This window comes from Trichoplusia ni, chromosome 25 (genome assembly GCF_003590095.1).
Source record: "Trichoplusia ni isolate ovarian cell line Hi5 chromosome 25, tn1, whole genome shotgun sequence".
NCBI classification, from domain to species: Eukaryota; Metazoa; Arthropoda; class Insecta; order Lepidoptera; family Noctuidae; genus Trichoplusia; species Trichoplusia ni.
The window spans coordinates 4,072,727-4,092,184 of NC_039502.1; the positions used below are offsets into that span (position 1 = coordinate 4,072,727).

The 19,458-nt window shown below is 32.9% G+C and overlaps 1 protein-coding gene across 1 annotated transcript in view; it reads left to right on the top strand.

The window, feature by feature from the left end:
* The window catches only part of LOC113505417, a 56,351-nt gene extending 38,448 nt beyond the window's left edge, over window positions 1-17,903 (top strand). The window contains exons 3-9 of the mRNA XM_026888090.1: window positions 3,703-3,803; window positions 9,368-9,576; window positions 11,073-11,213; window positions 12,458-12,660; window positions 13,537-13,721; window positions 15,621-15,744; window positions 16,907-17,903. Of these exons, the coding sequence (XP_026743891.1) occupies window positions 3,703-3,803; window positions 9,368-9,576; window positions 11,073-11,213; window positions 12,458-12,660; window positions 13,537-13,721; window positions 15,621-15,744; window positions 16,907-17,017 (1,074 nt within the window). The 3' untranslated portion in view covers window positions 17,018-17,903. The remainder of the gene's footprint in view (window positions 1-3,702; window positions 3,804-9,367; window positions 9,577-11,072; window positions 11,214-12,457; window positions 12,661-13,536; window positions 13,722-15,620; window positions 15,745-16,906) is intronic.
* The last annotated feature ends 1,555 nt before the right edge of the window (window positions 17,904-19,458 follow it).

Consider the following 19,458-nt stretch of genomic DNA (forward strand, 5'->3'; position numbering starts at 1 on the left):
ATAAAATGTATATTATGATCGTCCATGTTACTTGCAACTCATGCAGATACTACGACGTAGCTTACCGCTACGACGTAGACAGCTACGACGTAGCGAAAAGCTTTTAACCATGCATCACTTTTATTAGCGTGCATTAGACCAGTATTTTTGAATTTCTGGTTTAGTTAAGTAAATTAGTCGATCTCAAAGCTTTTAGTTCAGTTAAAACTTAGTTTAGTCTTTTACAAATAAGATTCCAACTACTCTGAAGTTGTAGCATTGTGTCCTAATTTTCAATAACTCAATACCTAAGTTTCTCGTTGAGTCTTGGTGTATGTTACAGTCTCGTCGTAGTTATAAATTATGTTAATGATACGAAAGGCTGAAGCTCTGAAAATCAGTGACCTAACTTTATAATAGGCAGTATCAGCATTGATTATGACTTTGTGTTTAGTATGATTTGAAAGCAAATATGTAGCACTAATAATATTACATGACTCTTTGAAGTATTTGTCTGTCAAAGGTTATTGCAAGTAATTGTAATTCGATCCGTTATTAAAAAAAATACAAACTTTTTGGCTTGATTATCAATGTATTATTACGATTGAACTCTAAGTTTAGTTCATACTTCAAGTTAAGCAATTTATATTGAATGAAACATTCTCATAATAATCTCACAAATGTTCAAGCCAAGAAAAATAAGCAACTTAGAACGACGTTCCTAGGTACTTTCATTGTTGATTTATTCTGTTCTTAAAATAAACTCTCACAGAAAATATTGCTTCAAAGGGCTGCCACCTGCTCCACCCTGTTCCTAATGTTCCGTGACGAAAACTTTGTCCACTACACGAAAGAAATGTTCAAGATACAAGTGAAAATATTAATATTTCCAACCACCCTTTCATACCGTATGAGAAAAGACAGATACGTACTAACTCGAAACTCTACCACTCCATCCAAACCAAATTCAACTTTATTAGAACAGGTTTAGGTGGGTTTTGCCTCGTCAAAAGTTTTATTACTCGTCGGCCGATTATCTTCACGTTTTATGGATATGTCGCAGTCATTTTGGTGAATCCGTATTTTGTTTCTTTATCCTGCTAAGACAAATAAGCCTACGAATGTGAAAGTATTTTTATTCGTGAAAAGTACGCACTTTATCGTTACAAATTTAGGTTTAGAAAGGTAATAAGCAAAGGTATTTTTTTGTAAAGCAATAAAGGGGTTATTTGCTTTTGTAAGCTAAATGATGGTCCTATATTTAGTGTAATGTAACGGTAATGTTTATAGATGTAATTTTAGAGAACGATTTCTATTTTCGGTCTGGTCTTATCTAAATTTAGCTAAAAGGTTGTTTGAAGAAGGTATCTCAACATTTAAATATAATTAACAATAATTTGAACTAAAAGTAGAGTAAATACCAACAGGATGTTTAAAAATGTTGCTGAGCTTTTTACGTCAATATGAAGTTAAAATCTTAACAACATTTTCGCGACTCTACAAAATATTTGAGTTTACTTCACTAATTGGAAAACGTACCTGGTCTTTAAACGATCCCTAAATAAACATTCCTTTCATCTTCATTTTTAAAGATAAATATAGGGTAATTAGATCACTTCTTTCAAATCTACAATTACGTTCAATTTAATTAGTTGATGTGTTCCTTATTTTCTCTTGTGAGGATTTTTAAGGTGGACTTAATATAATTCACATTCAGATTTATTTTTAAAGTAACTAGGCTGTTATTTTTGTGGTATAAACTTAATTTTCCTAATATTGTTACTGGTTTTGTTTAATTTCATTGAAGTTTAGTGTTCTTATTATTTTGCTTTGCGTTTTCTGAAACTACTTCAAGGTCTGCTTCGTAAATACCGTATTTTGCGTAGAGTCAATTGTAACAAAGAGAAGAGAGCTTAACTATGCAATGTGATATGTTAAGCTGACATTATGATGACGATAAAGGTTCACAGCCAGGCGTAAAAGTCAAAGGCATTTTGTTTATCACATTCAGATAGTTGGTGGACAAACTGCACCCAACACGACTCTACCTTTGTAGTTGTCACATATAGATATTTAATTACCAGTTGCTATCTTGAAATACCTATATTTGAAAATAAAGTTTTAATATTATATACTATTTTAATTAAACAACTGGCTAGTCATAAAATTAGTAAGTTTTTCGACTTAAACGTCAAATACTTATACCGCCCCAAAGGATAAGGGGTCCCTAAAATATACGTATTTCGAAAATCTTTTTCATACACAAAATAGAGCAACAGATTACAATTGTAGCGGATTAAAATGCTAGGTAAATTAATAGCTCTATAAAATCATTACGTGTTAACAATATAAGCCGATCTAAATACAAAGCCTTTTCCTGCAACCTCGCGTGTTACGCTAACGTTTAGCAAAGGGATCAGTAAAGATCAGAGGTCTTACCATGAGCTTACAATATACACGCGTGGTTACGTATTTTGATGTTTCTCCTTATACATTGCTCGCTGTAGCCGCATTGATAAAGAGTGAAAGCGTTCTGAATACGCAATGGTTACCGTACAAATTTCTGAAAAAGATCTTATTAATATGAGATCATTAAGAATATCCAGGTTTATCTTGATTATGGTGAATGCTAATTAACGAAGTAAATGGGGTCTATTTATGTTAGAATATTACCTTGTCTTTATTTTTCCAGTCATGGTTTTTAGTGGCTGGGTCATCGCCGCTTACAGATCCTTCCAAACGAGATAATGCAATTACCCTATTACACAGCGATTCAATAATATTAAAAAAAATGGGTCGCGATTCGATTCTTATGACATTTTTTGTGCATATCGAGTAGATCTGAGAATTGTAAATGATCAGAATCTAATTTTCATGTGTTGTTTTTCATACGTATAAAAAGTTTTTTTTCTGCACTATGTTAAGACAACGTTTGCTAGGTCAGCTATTTTTCTATAAATTCTTATAGAGATAGTTGCTTGTAGGTTAAAGTTGTCGGGTATTAAAAAGCATTGCCTTGCTAGGTATTCAGAAGCTTTTCAAAATTTTGAATACATTTTCGTGACTTTTTCCAAAAGAAAATCTCTTCTTTTTGTGCTGTCATGAGATAAGTGTCGTACGGAAATCTGTGCTTTAGTGTCGAGGTGACGCTTCAAAGAATTTTAAAGTTGACAGCCTGGAGTGGGCCAGACAGTTTTAAGTATCCTTTAAAAGAGCTTTTTCAGTTCACATGAATTCTCGCAATGAATAAAAGTACCCGTGTATAAATTCATTTTCACTATAATATGTCAGATTGTATACAGTCAGCAACAATAGTTGATTGCACTGATTTGAATAAAACAAAATAGATAGCGATTAAGACTATTAACCAAATAAGTATGATCTAGCAAAATAATTGGGCCCCAATTCTGCTATTTACAACGGCTGATGAATGAATGAAATTTGACTTAAAATGTCAATTTACGTATTGTCTTAAGAATTTTTCTACACAATAATTGGAAATTCAGTGCAGGACTTTAAACTCAAGGTCAATACAATCGACTTTCAATTATTGTATTTGCAAAATGCTTAAGAGAATAGGAATTATTTCAAATTTAATCCAATTGCCATTCATTCATCCGCCATTGGAAAATAGCAGAATCGGGGCCCTGGAAGCATATTATTGGTTGACTAAGCTGACTGTTTCGCAAATAATTTATTGAAATGCGTTTTCCTTTGTTTCAGAGTAAGACACTAGACTTAGCTCTAGTGTCGATATACAGAGGTGGCGTGGAGCTTGCATCCATCAGCCAGTATGCAGGTTCACCATATAATACTACAGATAGGTGAGTGTCAATTGTTTTTTTTGTTCACTTAGCTTTTAGGTTTGTGGTCAACAGTACGGATGCGACAGGCAAGTGGTTGGGATCACCTCTACAAACCCATTGTGCGCAGCGTATCGTGGGTTGGATCCCCGTGCAGAACAAACTGTGCTGTGATTTACGAATGCTTTTCCTGAATCTTTGGGTTTTTGTCCGTATGACTTGAGTCTTGTGTAAAATCGCGTAAGCATCATTTTTAATCTATTCCCTTTTTGCAAAGGTGACAGATTACTGTAATATATAATTTATAATGTCAAATAACATTGTCGTTGACACGGAAATGTTTAGCAAAGGTCACATTGTATTTGAAGGACTATCCGATGAATCCATGATATCAATTTTGTTGATAGGAACAGCGATTTAATTTTTTGATATCAAGCAATATTCTATTTCAAAACTACTTATATATACCGTGATTTTTTAGTCGTCTTACAAAAGCAGCCCAGTTCATGTATCCGACGTAAAATACCCCTGGGCGCGATTTTTTTTTTATCATCTTATTCAAATATTACAAAGGAAAGTTAACATAGTTTTAGAACACATTGTGAAATTTCAAATGTCTACAATCCTTTCAAGACTGATTTTAAGCTACAAAAAAGCGATAATACTCAAATTCCATAACATAATTTCAAGACGTTTTTGTATATTCAATCCCTCGTCTTTCAGCATCTATAAATAACCAAACTCCCCATTAACAGCCACAATATTGACTTTCACGTCTACTTCATTAGCAACACGAATATAATTAAGACATTTGCTAAAGCGTCATACATTTTAACGAGTTGTATGGGATCCGATATCTTCAGACAATACACCGTACCGGAATTGTTATTTCCGTTAACATACACATTATACAATTATATAATAATAAAATTACGACATGAATATGATGCTTGTTAATGCTTTTTGGGGTTCCTTAAGGGTAATTAAAGAGATTTGGAGTCGCAACACTAGAGGTTTTGTACTTATAGGTTATTTAACAACAAATTGGTCGGGTGAGAAACTATTTGGTAGCCATCTATAAATTGATGACTGTAACTATCATTGCTCAACCCTTTTTTTTAGTATCTGTTGTTTTCGTCGCCATAGGAATACATCTTCCATGAAAGTTCTAATCTAAATTAATGTTCATATGATTACTTTCAAAATCACAACTCATGAGATATAGTCAGGTAACGGATGGACAGACATTCTACAACATTCTATAAGTACTATCGTAAATCTATAAAAAAATAAAATTATTTAAGTAACGTTTCAGAAATGCTTGAATAAAACCTACTTCAGATAAAAACTTTTTCAAATAAATTTATTAAAAAGTTATCTTTAAAACGAAGTAGGCATATCGTAGGTGTCAAGTTATTTTCGTTAACTTTATCAAACCAGTTGGTACGATGCCTAGGTAGACTCAGTTTCTGCAACAGCGAATTCAGAAACGAACTTCGTATTCGCATGGATAGATTTTGTGATCCACAAATATTACTTCCTAGACCGATATATAGGCGAACGTACGAAAATAGACGCAAATATTTTTAGGTGAAAAAATCTCTGTCAATTTTTCTTATGTAACTTTGATTATAAAAGCTACGGATACTTAAGCAATTAATAACTTCCCTGTATAGAATGTGAAAATGACCTGATTTTTATGTCCAGAACACTCTTAAGCTCTAAAAGATCCTTTTAGCTTTAAATTAAATCGACTTTCACTTGTTACCATGGCGTCACAGTTACAACTGTATTATCCTTTTTGTATAAAATTCAATAGGTTACATAATTCCCACCAAGACCTCTAACATTTTTCTCAGTTACCAGGCTTTGAGGGCATCCTATGAGCCTATGTATATAGGTAAAACATAGAGATTGCTTTCCTGTAAGTTAAAAATCAAAACATAATAATTTCGACTGTTTTCAAATCAAATAAACTGAAACCGAAATGACAACAAGGTGATATTTAAAACTATACTGAGGTATATTCTGCCTTTTGGCACGCAAAATTGATTTTTTTTCATTAAAATAAAATCATCTGAAAAAAAAACTATTTCATGCATATTTTTATGCGTTTAAATTTAATCATTAAATCCCAATGCCTTAACAAACAACTAAACCTTACCCGTGATGAATCATCGCATTTTCATTAGCAGTAGGTCATGTGAGACCTAAATCTCCCCGTGTAGCGTAATAAAACGGTTTACAAAACAAACTAAGTGAAAGCCACCGTGGTTGTATTGAAAGTGCTGAAGTTTGCCCAAGACGGGGCAACACGCACAAGTTCCGAGGACCAAATTATAAGCGTACGGCACAATTATCAAGATATGTTTGAGTTACAAGTTGTAATTGTTGTAAGTTGTTATTAGGTTTAGTGTAACTGTAGGAAAATAGTGTTTCAATAAATACTGTGACTGTAATTATATTACGCCAAAAGTATTGATTGTAAAGTATTAAGCTTTTCACTACAGGTAAAGAAAAAAAATAAATGAAAAATAACCAGTCCATTTTCTTAACCGCTGCTTTACAATAAAGCAAGTAATAAATTTCCTATTGAAAGCAACCATAAAATAAAACGTTCAAGCTCAGTACTCTATAACGGAACCTCACAAAGGAACTCAACTCAACATTCAACAGCTTCAGAAATTCAAAATCCTAAACTATTAACTGTAGAAAACCTTTAAAACTTCCAACCGATAGACGTCCGCTATCGCTTGCATCTTAGAACACAGACGAAGCAAGTTAAAGATTAGTGCGGAACTCAATTAAACCAACGAAGTTTGTGAGAGATCGCGATCCGTATAATTAAATTTTCTCGGCAAAAGTGCTGCGTGATCAGAATGTGCTTCGGATGCAGGCGGTGTTTCTCAAACTCCAGCTTTATTGAAATAGGGCTGAAGATACAAGTAATGTGGAAAGGAATCCTTTGAAGCGTTGACTAAGGAGTTTTTATTTGTTTTGTAAACTAATAATGAGCTTCAAAGAATAGAGAGAAAGAAAGAATATATTCTACTAATAATGTTATTATTGTTATTTCACTGATCGATCAGATGTAGACGTCGATATTTATTAATATTTGTGATTCTACTAAATGCTTGTCTTATGTCGGGTCCAACTTACGGCATATTGTTTGGTCATTAGCGTGGATGATTAAATATCATGAAAAATGTTCGTTCAATTAATATCAATATGTCAGATGTTGTCATAATTGTGCTTATTTCATATAGAGAAAATCAATTGTAATGTAAGTATTCTACAGAAGACGCAAGGGCCGACACTGGTTTGTGTTTATGATATGTCTGAAATCACCTTTTAGAAATAATGTTACTTAGTTTTCTTTCAATTCGTAAAAATAACAAAACGTACTAAAATGTTTGCTTTTTAAACGACCTTTTCAAGTCTTTGCAAAGACGTAAAAAATGATCCAATTTCGGTCTTACACTGAGGTCTAAAACGACTACAAAAATAGAGTCACATTTTCATTTATTTTACTATTCCAATCATCTACAAAGCGAGTACATTCAATTTACAACTGCCTTATATCTAAGCTACGACCTGACAAGGCATTTAGTTGGATTCCCACCCAATTTAGGCCATGTTTGGGCTCGTATCTCGAAAAGAAGTCACGTAAGCTACTCGTAAAAACTTTTTTCTGACTACCCTCTTTTTGGTTTGACGTAGATAACCTGAGGTTGTAACGTAATGACGTGTGAACAAAAAACGACTTAAATGAACATTCCTGGATTAAGGTAGAGTCGTTCCTTTGGCAATAAACTTGTGTGTTTTATTGCAAAACGCTTTCGAATTTCGCTTATCTTGACGATGTAGATAATTACATTTTCGGGTACTCTGTATTTAGAACATTTATTGTTTTACTTAAAAAAAAATAGCTATAAAATTTAATATACTTAATGTTTTATTATAAAAGTATGATATAATATTGTACCAGATATCACTTAGACCAGAAAACTAATTTCGTTACTAAGTTCGTTTACGTTATTCGTGGATTTCATTTGATTGTAACATATTCAATCAATAATTTTCATCCAACTTCGAACAATTGGACCTTAAAATATAATCTTTTACGATATTAGCATAAACGACGACATAAAAACGAAAATTCCCTATTCAAAATACCATAACCAACAAAACATTTTCATTGGGAAATAACCCCAAATTTCGATACCATCCATCATCATTATCACCTGCTTCAAATTGCCATAGTGAATGCATGGCAAATTTAAATTCGTCCCATTATTGTTTTATCGGGCCAAAACATCCGGTAACGTGACTTAACGTCCTTTATAAATAATATTTATAGTAGAAAAGGTAATGTCTGTAATACAAAGTTTGTTTGAATAATTGGCTGACAAAACATGGTATTGAGAATTTGTCTCTCATTATTGCTTGGTCTATTTGAATGTCAGAGAATAAAGGCATTGTTTTCTTATACGGTAAATTGGCGATGTTTGGAAATCACGAGTTTATTTGGCAAGTAGTAAATTTTCGTTCTCATATTGAGGAGAAATAATTGTGCGATCATAATTATAGATAGCGCTACAGCAAATTACCTGGAAGCGGTTAATCATTGAACAAATGATAAAGCTTGGGTAGATCAGTCATTTCTAACCATGAACAGCAACAAATTTCAGCACTTATAGTTTTGAAGATGTTTTAAAATTCGAAGTAATTTCACATCTCCCGTAGTCCATTAATCACACCCAACCCAAATCGTGCTTCTGGTGGTGGTATCCAGTTACCCTCAATATCATATCATATAGAATATATTTTTTGCCGCTATAAATTAATTCGTTAATTTTACATGTAAACAGTTAGTTGACCCTTACAGTATAAAAACGTCCACTTTCTCATTTCCTTTCTTAAAAATATTCGTCCAAAAACAGTTTTCCGAAAATTTATTCTTCTGGAAACATGTCTTTAAAATGTACATTATTGTACAAAGGGAACTTAAAGTGGCTAAGTTTAAAGGAGGCAGTGGAAGGCTCCAAGTTTCCTCGCCTTCCCATACAATAAGGACACTCACAAATTTTTAATGCTACTTGTTAAGCGCCTGAACTTTTGTAAATTAATATAATAATGCTTGAAACAATGTGTGATTAAGTTTTCTCAACTTTTACACTGAAATTTAATAGTAAGAGTAGTATATTTCCCTCTTATTAGAGCCAAATGACTTTCATTATTCTCAACACTCTGCCTATTTCGGCCTGATACTATGAACATACTCATAATTTATTTAATATTTTACCGCTTTGAATTTCTCAGCTTAGTGCTCAGCTCAGTGCAAGTTCAATGACAACTTTTTGGTTAGCAATTTCTTCTGTACAGAGTTATGATAATCATCTTATCATTTTGTTTTGATAAAAGCAGGCTCTTCACATGTTCTTAAGGTTTTTGATTTCAAGGATTTGATGCTTTAGATGGATTTAAGGGTTTTGGAGACGGTGGTCTGTCTTCGGCTGTAGATCTTCGTTGATCAGAGTTAACTATCTGATTTCAAGATTTTTAACAATTATTTTTGTCAACAGGCAGGTGAACCTCAAAATCAATCCACAACTGGGCGACTGCTTCAACTGGAGCATGACGCCCTCACAGAGCGAGCTGGTCGTGTTCGCAAGGATCAGTGACCCCGCAGTAGACCTGGAGACCACTCCACCAGACGGACCGTGGCTGGAGGCGACGGCGGCCGCAGTACCCTGGAGCTTGGGCGTCGATATCGCCATTTGGAATGCTGTTGGTAAGTATCATGTTTGTAACCTTACTTTAAATATTAAAAGTTCATATTTTTGTGTTCCTTTTCTCTGTTGGTGGGTTTGTAATGTCCCAAACGAAGAGATAAAGATTTTTTATTCGTTTGAATGCTTATAAGATCACAATATGGCTCGCAGTTATAATTGTATGAAACCTTTAGCTGAGCATATTTTTTCTGGAATTTTGGTGGCTTTTGTATAACCATTTCCGTTCAAGAGTACCGAAAACCATTGCTTGGGAAGGCCATTTCGTTGGGTACCACAAGGAATTTCGAACCAATGTTAATTTACTGTGTACAATAAAATAGTACATCTCTGAACTACGCTAAACCTCTCAGTAATTGGGTCACAACAAGTTCCAGCCCCTAATGACACAACATGACGCTACATTAATTTTCTGTAATGCGAAGGCCAATGATACGTTTTCCAACTAGGCAGCAGAAGTTTTGTCTACCTACCTCATAAAATAATTATTCTGCACATTACATCAACTCTAAAGCAGTGAACCAGAATAACAATGTTTTACTTGTCTGCTCTACATGAACATTTGCAATTACCGTTTCATGAAACTACACAATCGATTTTAGTTGAATTTGGTACTCAGATTAAAACTCCAAGAAAGGATATAGTTTTCTATCTATATAACGCAACGGACCGTTGTTCTACAGGAAGATCTTAACATTTTCCAATAATGAATATCAAACCGTATAGCAAATCCAGTACCAAATCCAATGTAAATAAACAGAAGCAATGAAACGTCTACAGAAATAAAATGAATTGATGAAAGAACTTGAGAATTTACTGTGAAACTTTGAAAGCAAACTAAGAGAAACGAGTTTTTCATTTCGTGATCTAGAATAGCCATTTATAACAAACACTGTAAAAATGAACTTTGCAATATAATTATGATAGTTGCTCGACTGGAAATTATGTAGAGCAAAATTTTCCTGCAAGTAAATCTTATTTTTACTGCCGGTAGTATTTATTTTAGATGCTAAAGTGCTGAGGTTGTTAGTAAGAGCTGATACTTACAAAAATAACATAGCAATGTCGAAATACCTATGTAAATCTGTTCATAAAACTATTACTCAATCACTAAACTGGTTTACCAAAATTCACTTGTACATGTTTTTGCTTAAATATATTAAGTTTTTAACAAAAATCATCATAAATTAATAGTCGACAGTCAGTCAATTACAAAGCCTAACTCGATTAATTTTGCATAATAAAAGAGAAAATTGCAGTGCATCATTTTTGGAGTTCCGATTCAACCTATAACATAACAGACAGACATAAATAAAATATAGATTTTTCACACCAGTATAAATTAAGTCTTAACAGCATTTACCATACCATTTCATACCCAGTTTCCAATTCAACAATACTGTTCCGCAAACAAAACTTCGGCAAAAGGTTCACCCGTTAAAATGGGCAAAACTATTGCAATAACACCCAACGGAGAGTTCATCTATCAATATTTCAGGTTGGGCGGGGTGGGGGGAGTGGGGGGCATGCAGCAGGACCTGCGGAGAGGGGAAGCAGACCCGCAGGAGGTACTGCTCCAAGCCAAGCTGCGAGGGGTACGGGGAACAAGGCAGGTCGTGTAACTCTTTCGATTGTGAAGGTAAGCAAAATGCCATTTTGAAGCTATGAAATCGTCTGGATGAGAAAAGGAAATCGATTATTTAATTGAGAAAAAAAAGGAACGTGTTCATTTTTTTTTCTTAAAAAGTAAATTTTGTGGTGTCGGTTGATTCCTCATAATTAATTTAAAAGAAGTAATAAAAAACAAGGCTCAAAACAATTACGTTCAATGCTTCTGTTTCATTTCCCCTCATGCCGAGCTTTTCCGCCCACCTGTTTAAAACTCAATACATAATTAGTACAAAACTTAGCGGCGTATAATTTGCGATCCGTGAACAATTCACACATTGTTACCAACTTTTAGGTCTACAATATTAATGCTTTTCGAGTACCTTTCACATGTAAGTTTTAAATCAATGCAAATTTCAAATACAAGTTTAATAAATTACTTAAATGAAAACCTTCAAAAATTAATCACAATTTCACATTATCACAATCTATTCCCAGAAAATCTCCTAACGTCCACTTAACCTAAAACGCAAACATTTCCGTAAACGTTCGACGTCACGTGAAAACTGTTTCCCTCCTAAACGTAAACGAATATTGGATTTTAAATTATTTCGAGACTAGCTCGTTAACTGACATCGTAACAGCATGAAATCGATAGGTCTAGTGGAAGTTGCCCAACTATTCCGATCAAGCATACGGTATGTAGGTGACATTTTGATAAAGCGATTTTGGACTAAAAACAGCTTGTAGATGAATAATTTTTTGATAGACTTTGACGTCGAACGTTGATTGACGGTGCTAACACGTGTGCTGGATATTTCGTTTGAAAATCAGTGCGAATTTTAAGCTGCAAGTTCTTGTAGTGACGCTTTATTTCGGACTCGAAAATGGAGAACAGTGAACTCTATTTTTAAGTGAAGAGACATATTACATCTAAAAAACCTTTGAGACACTTTTGTCTATTCAAGTATTTTTTTTTCCTAACTGAAATTAATTTCTACTGTCTTTTATTGAAACTTGTCAACTTGCAATCACAATACATTAAAAAAAAATTGAACATAAAATACTTCGAAGTACTTCTTGTCCTATCCTTTCTTTCATTTAACCGTTTATTTACTAAAATTCTTCACTAGATACAATACAATCAAAGTTCATATAAAACAATAAGAAAGTTTGTAGACCCTGTTCTTAAATATGACCTTACATAATAATATAATGTAGCTTCATAATGTAGAGAACAATATCACGTACATACATCATCACAATTTATCGTAGGCACAATAAACCCACTGGCGCCGGGTGCCCGACGTAACTTCCACCCAGCCCAAGCCCGGTGGGGCTCCGTCGCAGACCGACCGCACGCCTTCAGTCTAAGACCTAACTCCTACATATGGATCGCGTCTTCAGAACTATTTTCAGCCGGGAAAACCTTTCCTCGGGAATTCACACTGTTTATCTCACTGAGATTGCGGCCGGAGGTAAGTTTCCCAACATAAGTTTGATAATATTATTTTATGTCGTGTTTTGATAAAATTAAAGTTCAAAATATGTAGTTATGTAGTTAAAATTTAAATTGATGTGTAATCTAATGTTTGACTATTTAATTGTTGAAAACTGAATGTTAGTTTCTTTTTCTCTACATGGTAGTCTTACTTGCAGTTAGATTAAATGCTTCAAGATTTATAAACGATTTGATATTTTCCGACATTTATTTCATTCTAAGTGAAAAATGAAATAAAGATGTTAAAAATAAAATTAACGAGCAAACGAAAAATAGCAGTGAAATAAAATGGTTGTTGTCCAAATTGAATTCTGTAACAGTATATTTTTACAGCCCTGCATTGCCAACGTAATTATATTCAATTTCGATGCCGACCTCCGAATGGCGAAAGAAATTATTTTTGATAAATCCTCCTTTAAAGAGAGGTAAACGGATAATTGAAAAATGAAATATAACGACACTGCTTTTGTTAAAAATAAATGTATTACCTTTGTAGGGCTAATGCCTTTTAAATAGAATTTAACACATTTGGGAGAATAAAGCTTCATTTTATAGAGTGAATTAACTTAATTCTTCTTGAATTGCGGGTTAGGTGGCTTTCTAGTGTTTTTATTTGTTTTAAGTAATTTATTAGTGGTCTGTTTATAGAGAATGTGTGTGTTTAAAAAGGAGTGATGTTATTTTTGATCTGGTATTCTAGATAAGTTACGTCATACAAAAAAAGTATCTGACTTTTTATTTAAAAGACATACAGACTAGAACATTTATTTTTTTTCACTGTTAACAAGCTCCAACATAATCCCTACCTACTGGACTCTACAATTCAAATCTCTAACAGTCGTTTTCTTCACAGAGCGGTGGTTACGGTCAAGGCACCCTCTTCTCATTGAGGTCTCGAAGACGCACGGGATCCTTCCTATCATTGGAACTGGCTGGCAGAGGAGCCGCGAGACTGGTGCACGCTGGCTCAGGGTCATCACGCTCCATATACTTAGCTGTACCTTTGTATGACTTTCGCTGGCATCATATTGCTATCAGGTATGGTTTTTTATAATAATTTATAGACGGGTATTTTTTTTACTTTAAGTGAAGTACGCACATAGAAAAGGCCTAAAATTAAATTGTCTATAATAGCTTAGAGCAATTACCTCCAATACATACAAAGTCATATCATTATTGAATAAGAGATCACCACAGCATTGGACGAAATTTAGATTTAAGCAAAAATCAGTACCTACCTAATAATAATTAAACGATTTGTGGCCATTAATGCCAAGAAAATTTGTTAATAATATCTGACTGTTGATCACCTTTACTTTATGTAATTAATATGATATAATGTACAAAGCGTAGCCCCGAGAGATTTAATAACTGTGTTTTCTATAAATATGTCTCCTTAATGAAAATCTCATTTGCCCATCATGGGCTGCCCTGAGACTAATTTAATTTTGTGCGGTGCAACAAAATGAAAAGTAGAGGCGAACTTAACTGCTTCAAACATAAGGGTTCCTCGTATTTTTAATAACAAATATAATAAAATTCTACAGCTGATTTAATAAACAGAAAAACAAGTGGCATATAACAAAAATATATGAAAATTTAATTATTAAGAGTTTATTTTAATTATCTGTAGTGAACTGTAAGTTCAGATAATTTAAAAACAAGAGCTTTAAGAAAAAGATAGAACTAGAATTTATATAATATAGGTAGATACAAAAATCTAACATGTATTCTGTTATTTCAAAAGCAATTCTGTCTTTCTTTCAAACAATACTTCGATAAGCGTAGCTATGCCAAAATAGTCTAGTAATCTCCACGAACACTTGAAATATTCAAAATAATACGTACCTTACGATTTACTATTCCAAGCTGTGTAATAAAATACTAAAATCAATTACAAGTTCAGCTTGGAGTCTAGAGCCATTTCTAAATTCTATATTTTTCTCAGGAGAATAAAACAAAAATTCATGTTTAAATGTCAAAACCTCTACGAGTATCTTGTTTCTATAAAGGAGGCTCGAAGATCGTATACAGATAGAATCACACTATTGGGAACTCGGCTTGTACCACGAGCTTTTAAAAAAGACTGCTGTTGTTGTAGGAACGAGATGACGCTACGTGCAATGTAGAGCTCCATCTCGCTCTGAAACTGGAAAAGTTTTTTTATCAGTTCATGGTAGAGCCGTTGAACATGGATATCATTCTCAAGGGAGACATAACCCTATCAGCTTTACCGACGGTAACGGAGTAGTTCGATAAGGGTTCCGAATCGAATTACTCAGTTTTGTTCCATCTATAGAACTGGTTCTAAATGGTAAATATTGTACTTTGCAATTTGGTTTCGCGATATTCGTTTGTTGGTCTAGTTTACAAAATATCTAGAATGCGTAGGCTAACGCTTAATTTCATAAATTAAGTATATAAAATGGGTCTATAAACAAATACAGTTCATTTACGTAGTTTTATAATAGTAATCTGGTAGACTACTAAATGTAAACATATTTATTCAGAACCAAGGTTGTAATTTTTAGTTCTTTTGGGAATTAAATTATTTAATACTTGCGGCTGGTTGTAATTTTATTCTAGATGATTTAGTAAATATAAGTGTATTCAGTAAAAAATAGTCCAACAACTTTAATCAGGCACATTTTCTGTCAATCAAAAAGTACATTTATGTAAAATCTTTTATTTGTTATGCTCCTTATTTAGCCCACTGTATCTTACTGCTAGGCCAAAGTTATTCCAAATCATATAATGGAAGCAGCCCATACGATGAACCTGGACCGCTACCATTTCCTAGGCCGTCCGCAAAATAAATCCTCTTTGTCCCTCCCGTGGTCACAAATAGCAAATCACATATGAGTTTAGAAGAAGAAGGCCGAAATAACTCAAAAAAGCTTTACTTCTTGTTTGTTATTAACTATTCTTCTTTCTCAGCGTCCACGATGACAACACCGTACGGGCTTACGTTGACTGTCGCTGGCTCAGAACTGATGTTCTTGAGAAAGATGCACTCGACACTCCAAGAGATGCTGATCTCATCATTGGATATCTCTTCTCCGTAAGTACCTATTTGGTGTTTTAATTTGAATAATTTTAAATACAAATAGTAACAAAAGTAACGAATTCTAAAAAATATCTTATTCTTTATTTATTTCTTGTTATGAAATGTTGATTTGAAATGTCAAGCCATCCGTTTGTACATTGTTTCAATGATATTATGTAATCTCTTTAATAATTTGATTTTTTTTCTTTCATGCTATCTTTTGATTTATAACATTCTTGTGCAAATTGTATGGTAAAAGACCATTCATAAAGAAAAAAAAACTAAAAATGACTTCAACTTTATCAAAAAAGAATGTGCTTCTTCTACGTAATAAAAACATAGAATACCATATCAGTTTCCATTCCCTGAACGCAACAGCAATTACAGATTTTCCGCCTTCGAGAGTTCTGTATTCATCATCTCTCTCTGGCAACTGTACTGTGAAGGCCGGTAAACATTTACATAGGACTGTGATTCCAATTTGACATACTGGACATCGGACATAGTATGATTGAGTTACCGAGCTGTGTAAATAAAGATGTGTGTTTGTAATTTATGTAACTTTCGTTTTATTTATTTAGTTGTTTACGTTGGACGGTTGTGTATTTAACGTATTTCTGATTTCTCGTATTTCTGTTTTTTTTCTATTTAAGCAGTTTTGATGTGTCATTTGTTAGCCTATCAATAGATCCATTTACGTATATCACGCATTCGAAAAATGATTTTATTTTAACTTTATGTTAAACAAAAACGAATTTTATTTGACAGCGCAAAAGGTTCGTCATTTCTTATTTTCTTTTTATCATTATTCAGGCCCTTTTTATAAATCTTCTTAAGCTTAACAAACAAGTGATTTCTTTTGTATTGTTTTATTTATTGCTGCACTCTCCCAAATTCTCTTTGTATCTATCTATGCCTGTGAAATTTATTTGAGGTTTTGATGAGACATATAATCAAACCATTTTTTTAGAGAATTTAAACGGTAAAACATTATATTCTTCTTAATTTCTAGTCAAAAAACAAGGCAGATTTAATAAACCTGACCACACAAAATTACGTCACCAAGCAGCTAGAACAAAATTATCTAAACAAAACGAAGACTGCATCTGCGAAACAAAAGCATATCATACTTGACTCTACATTTATTCCTTATCTTTAACTATTGTTTCTTGAACAGGGCGACCTGGAACAGCTAGTCTTGGTGCCAAAAGCCGGCCAGGCTCAGAAACAGTGCTCGAGCCAAGTTGTCGGCCTGTCCACACCATACGTCACCATACACGAAACGTAACTGCGATCAAGATATGCCACAAAATTAAGAAGTCGAGTTAGTAACCAGAGTTGAAAGACGATTGTGATTTTTGATTTAGCTGGGTATTACATCTTGTGCATACATCGCGATTATTGTTAAATACACTGTAAGTAAATGTACATTAGGTTCAAAGTTGCCTGACTAGTTTTGTCTATTGATATGGATGCGTAGAGTGCTCCTAATTAAGGATTCCTTTTGAGCCTAAGGCTGATGAACATCTATGATTCTCGATGTATTTAACAGTAATTACGATTCATGCAAAGCAATTATTGAAATAATTTATAAATGAAGTTATAAAAGGGGAATGCAGTCACATAATAAATATGCAAACAAAATAAGGGTCAGTTTTCATTAACGCTGATTGTTTGAAAAATATGGCAGCGGCTTTTTCAGTTCATTACCTAATGAACGCGTTGATCAAGTGAGATCTTATTAAAATTTACTGTTTTAATTTACTAATATAATGAACCGATCCTTGTTTTACTCATATGTGAATTTTGACCTTTCTTATTCATGTAACGATCGACAATTTTCAAGAATAATCTATAATAATATGCCTAAAAATATGACATGAAATATTGTATAAATTAGTATGATAACTCTGTATAGACTAAATAGATACATGTGAACATGTGAATTGTAAAAACAAAGGTATTTGTTTAAGTATTATTACGAATAAAAGAAAATGTATTGTTCCCAATAAGTCTTGAATATTTTTCAGCCCTGCGAACATGAATTGCTATTGTCTTGTAATCAATTATTTTATTAATACGAACTGCTTAATTATTTGTATTCTTGGAATCAATAATTGGAACCCAGTGAGATATTTTGAAAAGTTAATTTATACTTTATGTCTACAGATAAGATTCTAAGATTCTATTATTATAATAACTACAATAGATAAACAAAGAACAATTGTTCTGATTGGTGTTTCAGTAGAATATTTAAAAATGATCGTAAATATTTATTTGAATGATTTTGAATACTCGCGTAAAACAAAATTAATCATTATTTTTAGAGAGAAGAAGACGTGTAATATAAAATTGGAGTATTATGTAATTTTATTTAATTTATATATTTATTTATATGGCATTAAAATAAATATTTATATAATGGTAATAGTATAGCATTTGAAATAGCGTTTCTTACATTAGCTGGCCTAACGGAGTGTAAATATCTTTGATAGACCTTCAATAAATGTAAAATGTTAGGATGGTTAGATTTTTTTTCTCGTAAATTAGTTAGTTGGTCTCATTCGTTTAGTTTGTCGAACATTTTGGATATTATTTGTAAACTGTGTAATGATATGAAAGGAACTGTTTATATTTCTCTTGGATAATGAAATAAAGAAGATTATACATGAAAACTTTTTTTAATTAAACCTTAAAACCTTGAACCTGCATCTAGCACATACTAATTCATACTTACAGACTCTCACATCACAGTTAAATGATAAACGTAAAGATGCTTTTTATACTAAAACATACACTTCTTCCTAGGAAATAGTTTTAAATAGCAAAAAATGATTTTGGAAAGTGACGTCTTTAGATACAAGTTACATACAAAACTATTGTTTTATTGTTGAAGCTTGTTGGATTAACAGCTCTAGTCTAAAAGATAGTATGATCGTATGGAATTCCTTGATAATGTAAAAACCTACAAACATAGGCATTCTTGTTTAATAATTAACACGATCTTTACCAGTTCAACAGGCTTCGCTTTGATATGACTGATAGGTCTGGGATTTTCTCAAAAATTGTGGCTGAATGTTCTCAATATGTATTTTACGAGCTAAAAGCCTGTCTAAATATGATCGGCAAAGCCATGATTGAAGATAAGTTTAATTATTTGTTTAAAATAGTCCACGCATCTTCAGTTTAGTTAAGGGTGCTGCTCACTTTATAAAATATAAACAAACAGACCTGTAACAGATGTGGTAAGTATTTGTACTAAAGCTGAAGAGTATGTTTGTTTGAACGTCCTTATCTCAGAAACTACTGGTCCAATTTGACGAAGTCTCGATAGATAGACCGTTTATTGAGAATATTTACAATCAAGCTATAATTAACATGATAGCACTAGAGCAGTAATAAAAAATTGTAACAAAAACAGTGTGAAGATAAAAAATATCCTTGCTTATATCTCCATAACTACTAGCTATTTTCTTAGTAAGATTTTTAATTTCATAGAAGCGACATGGCCTATAACAGTGTAACAATATATTACTTTCTCAACGGCAAGAGTCCTGCTTCAAAAGCTCAGAGTAAGCGCGATGGATTCAAAAGACTTACGAATTTAGCCAGCTAGTCGAATGAAAATACTACCACCATTATTTTATCTGAAACTACAGCGCTGTAATTTACTTAAAAACTAACTTAGGATGAAGGAGTCAGTTCTTATTACAATAGTTTTAAGGCTTT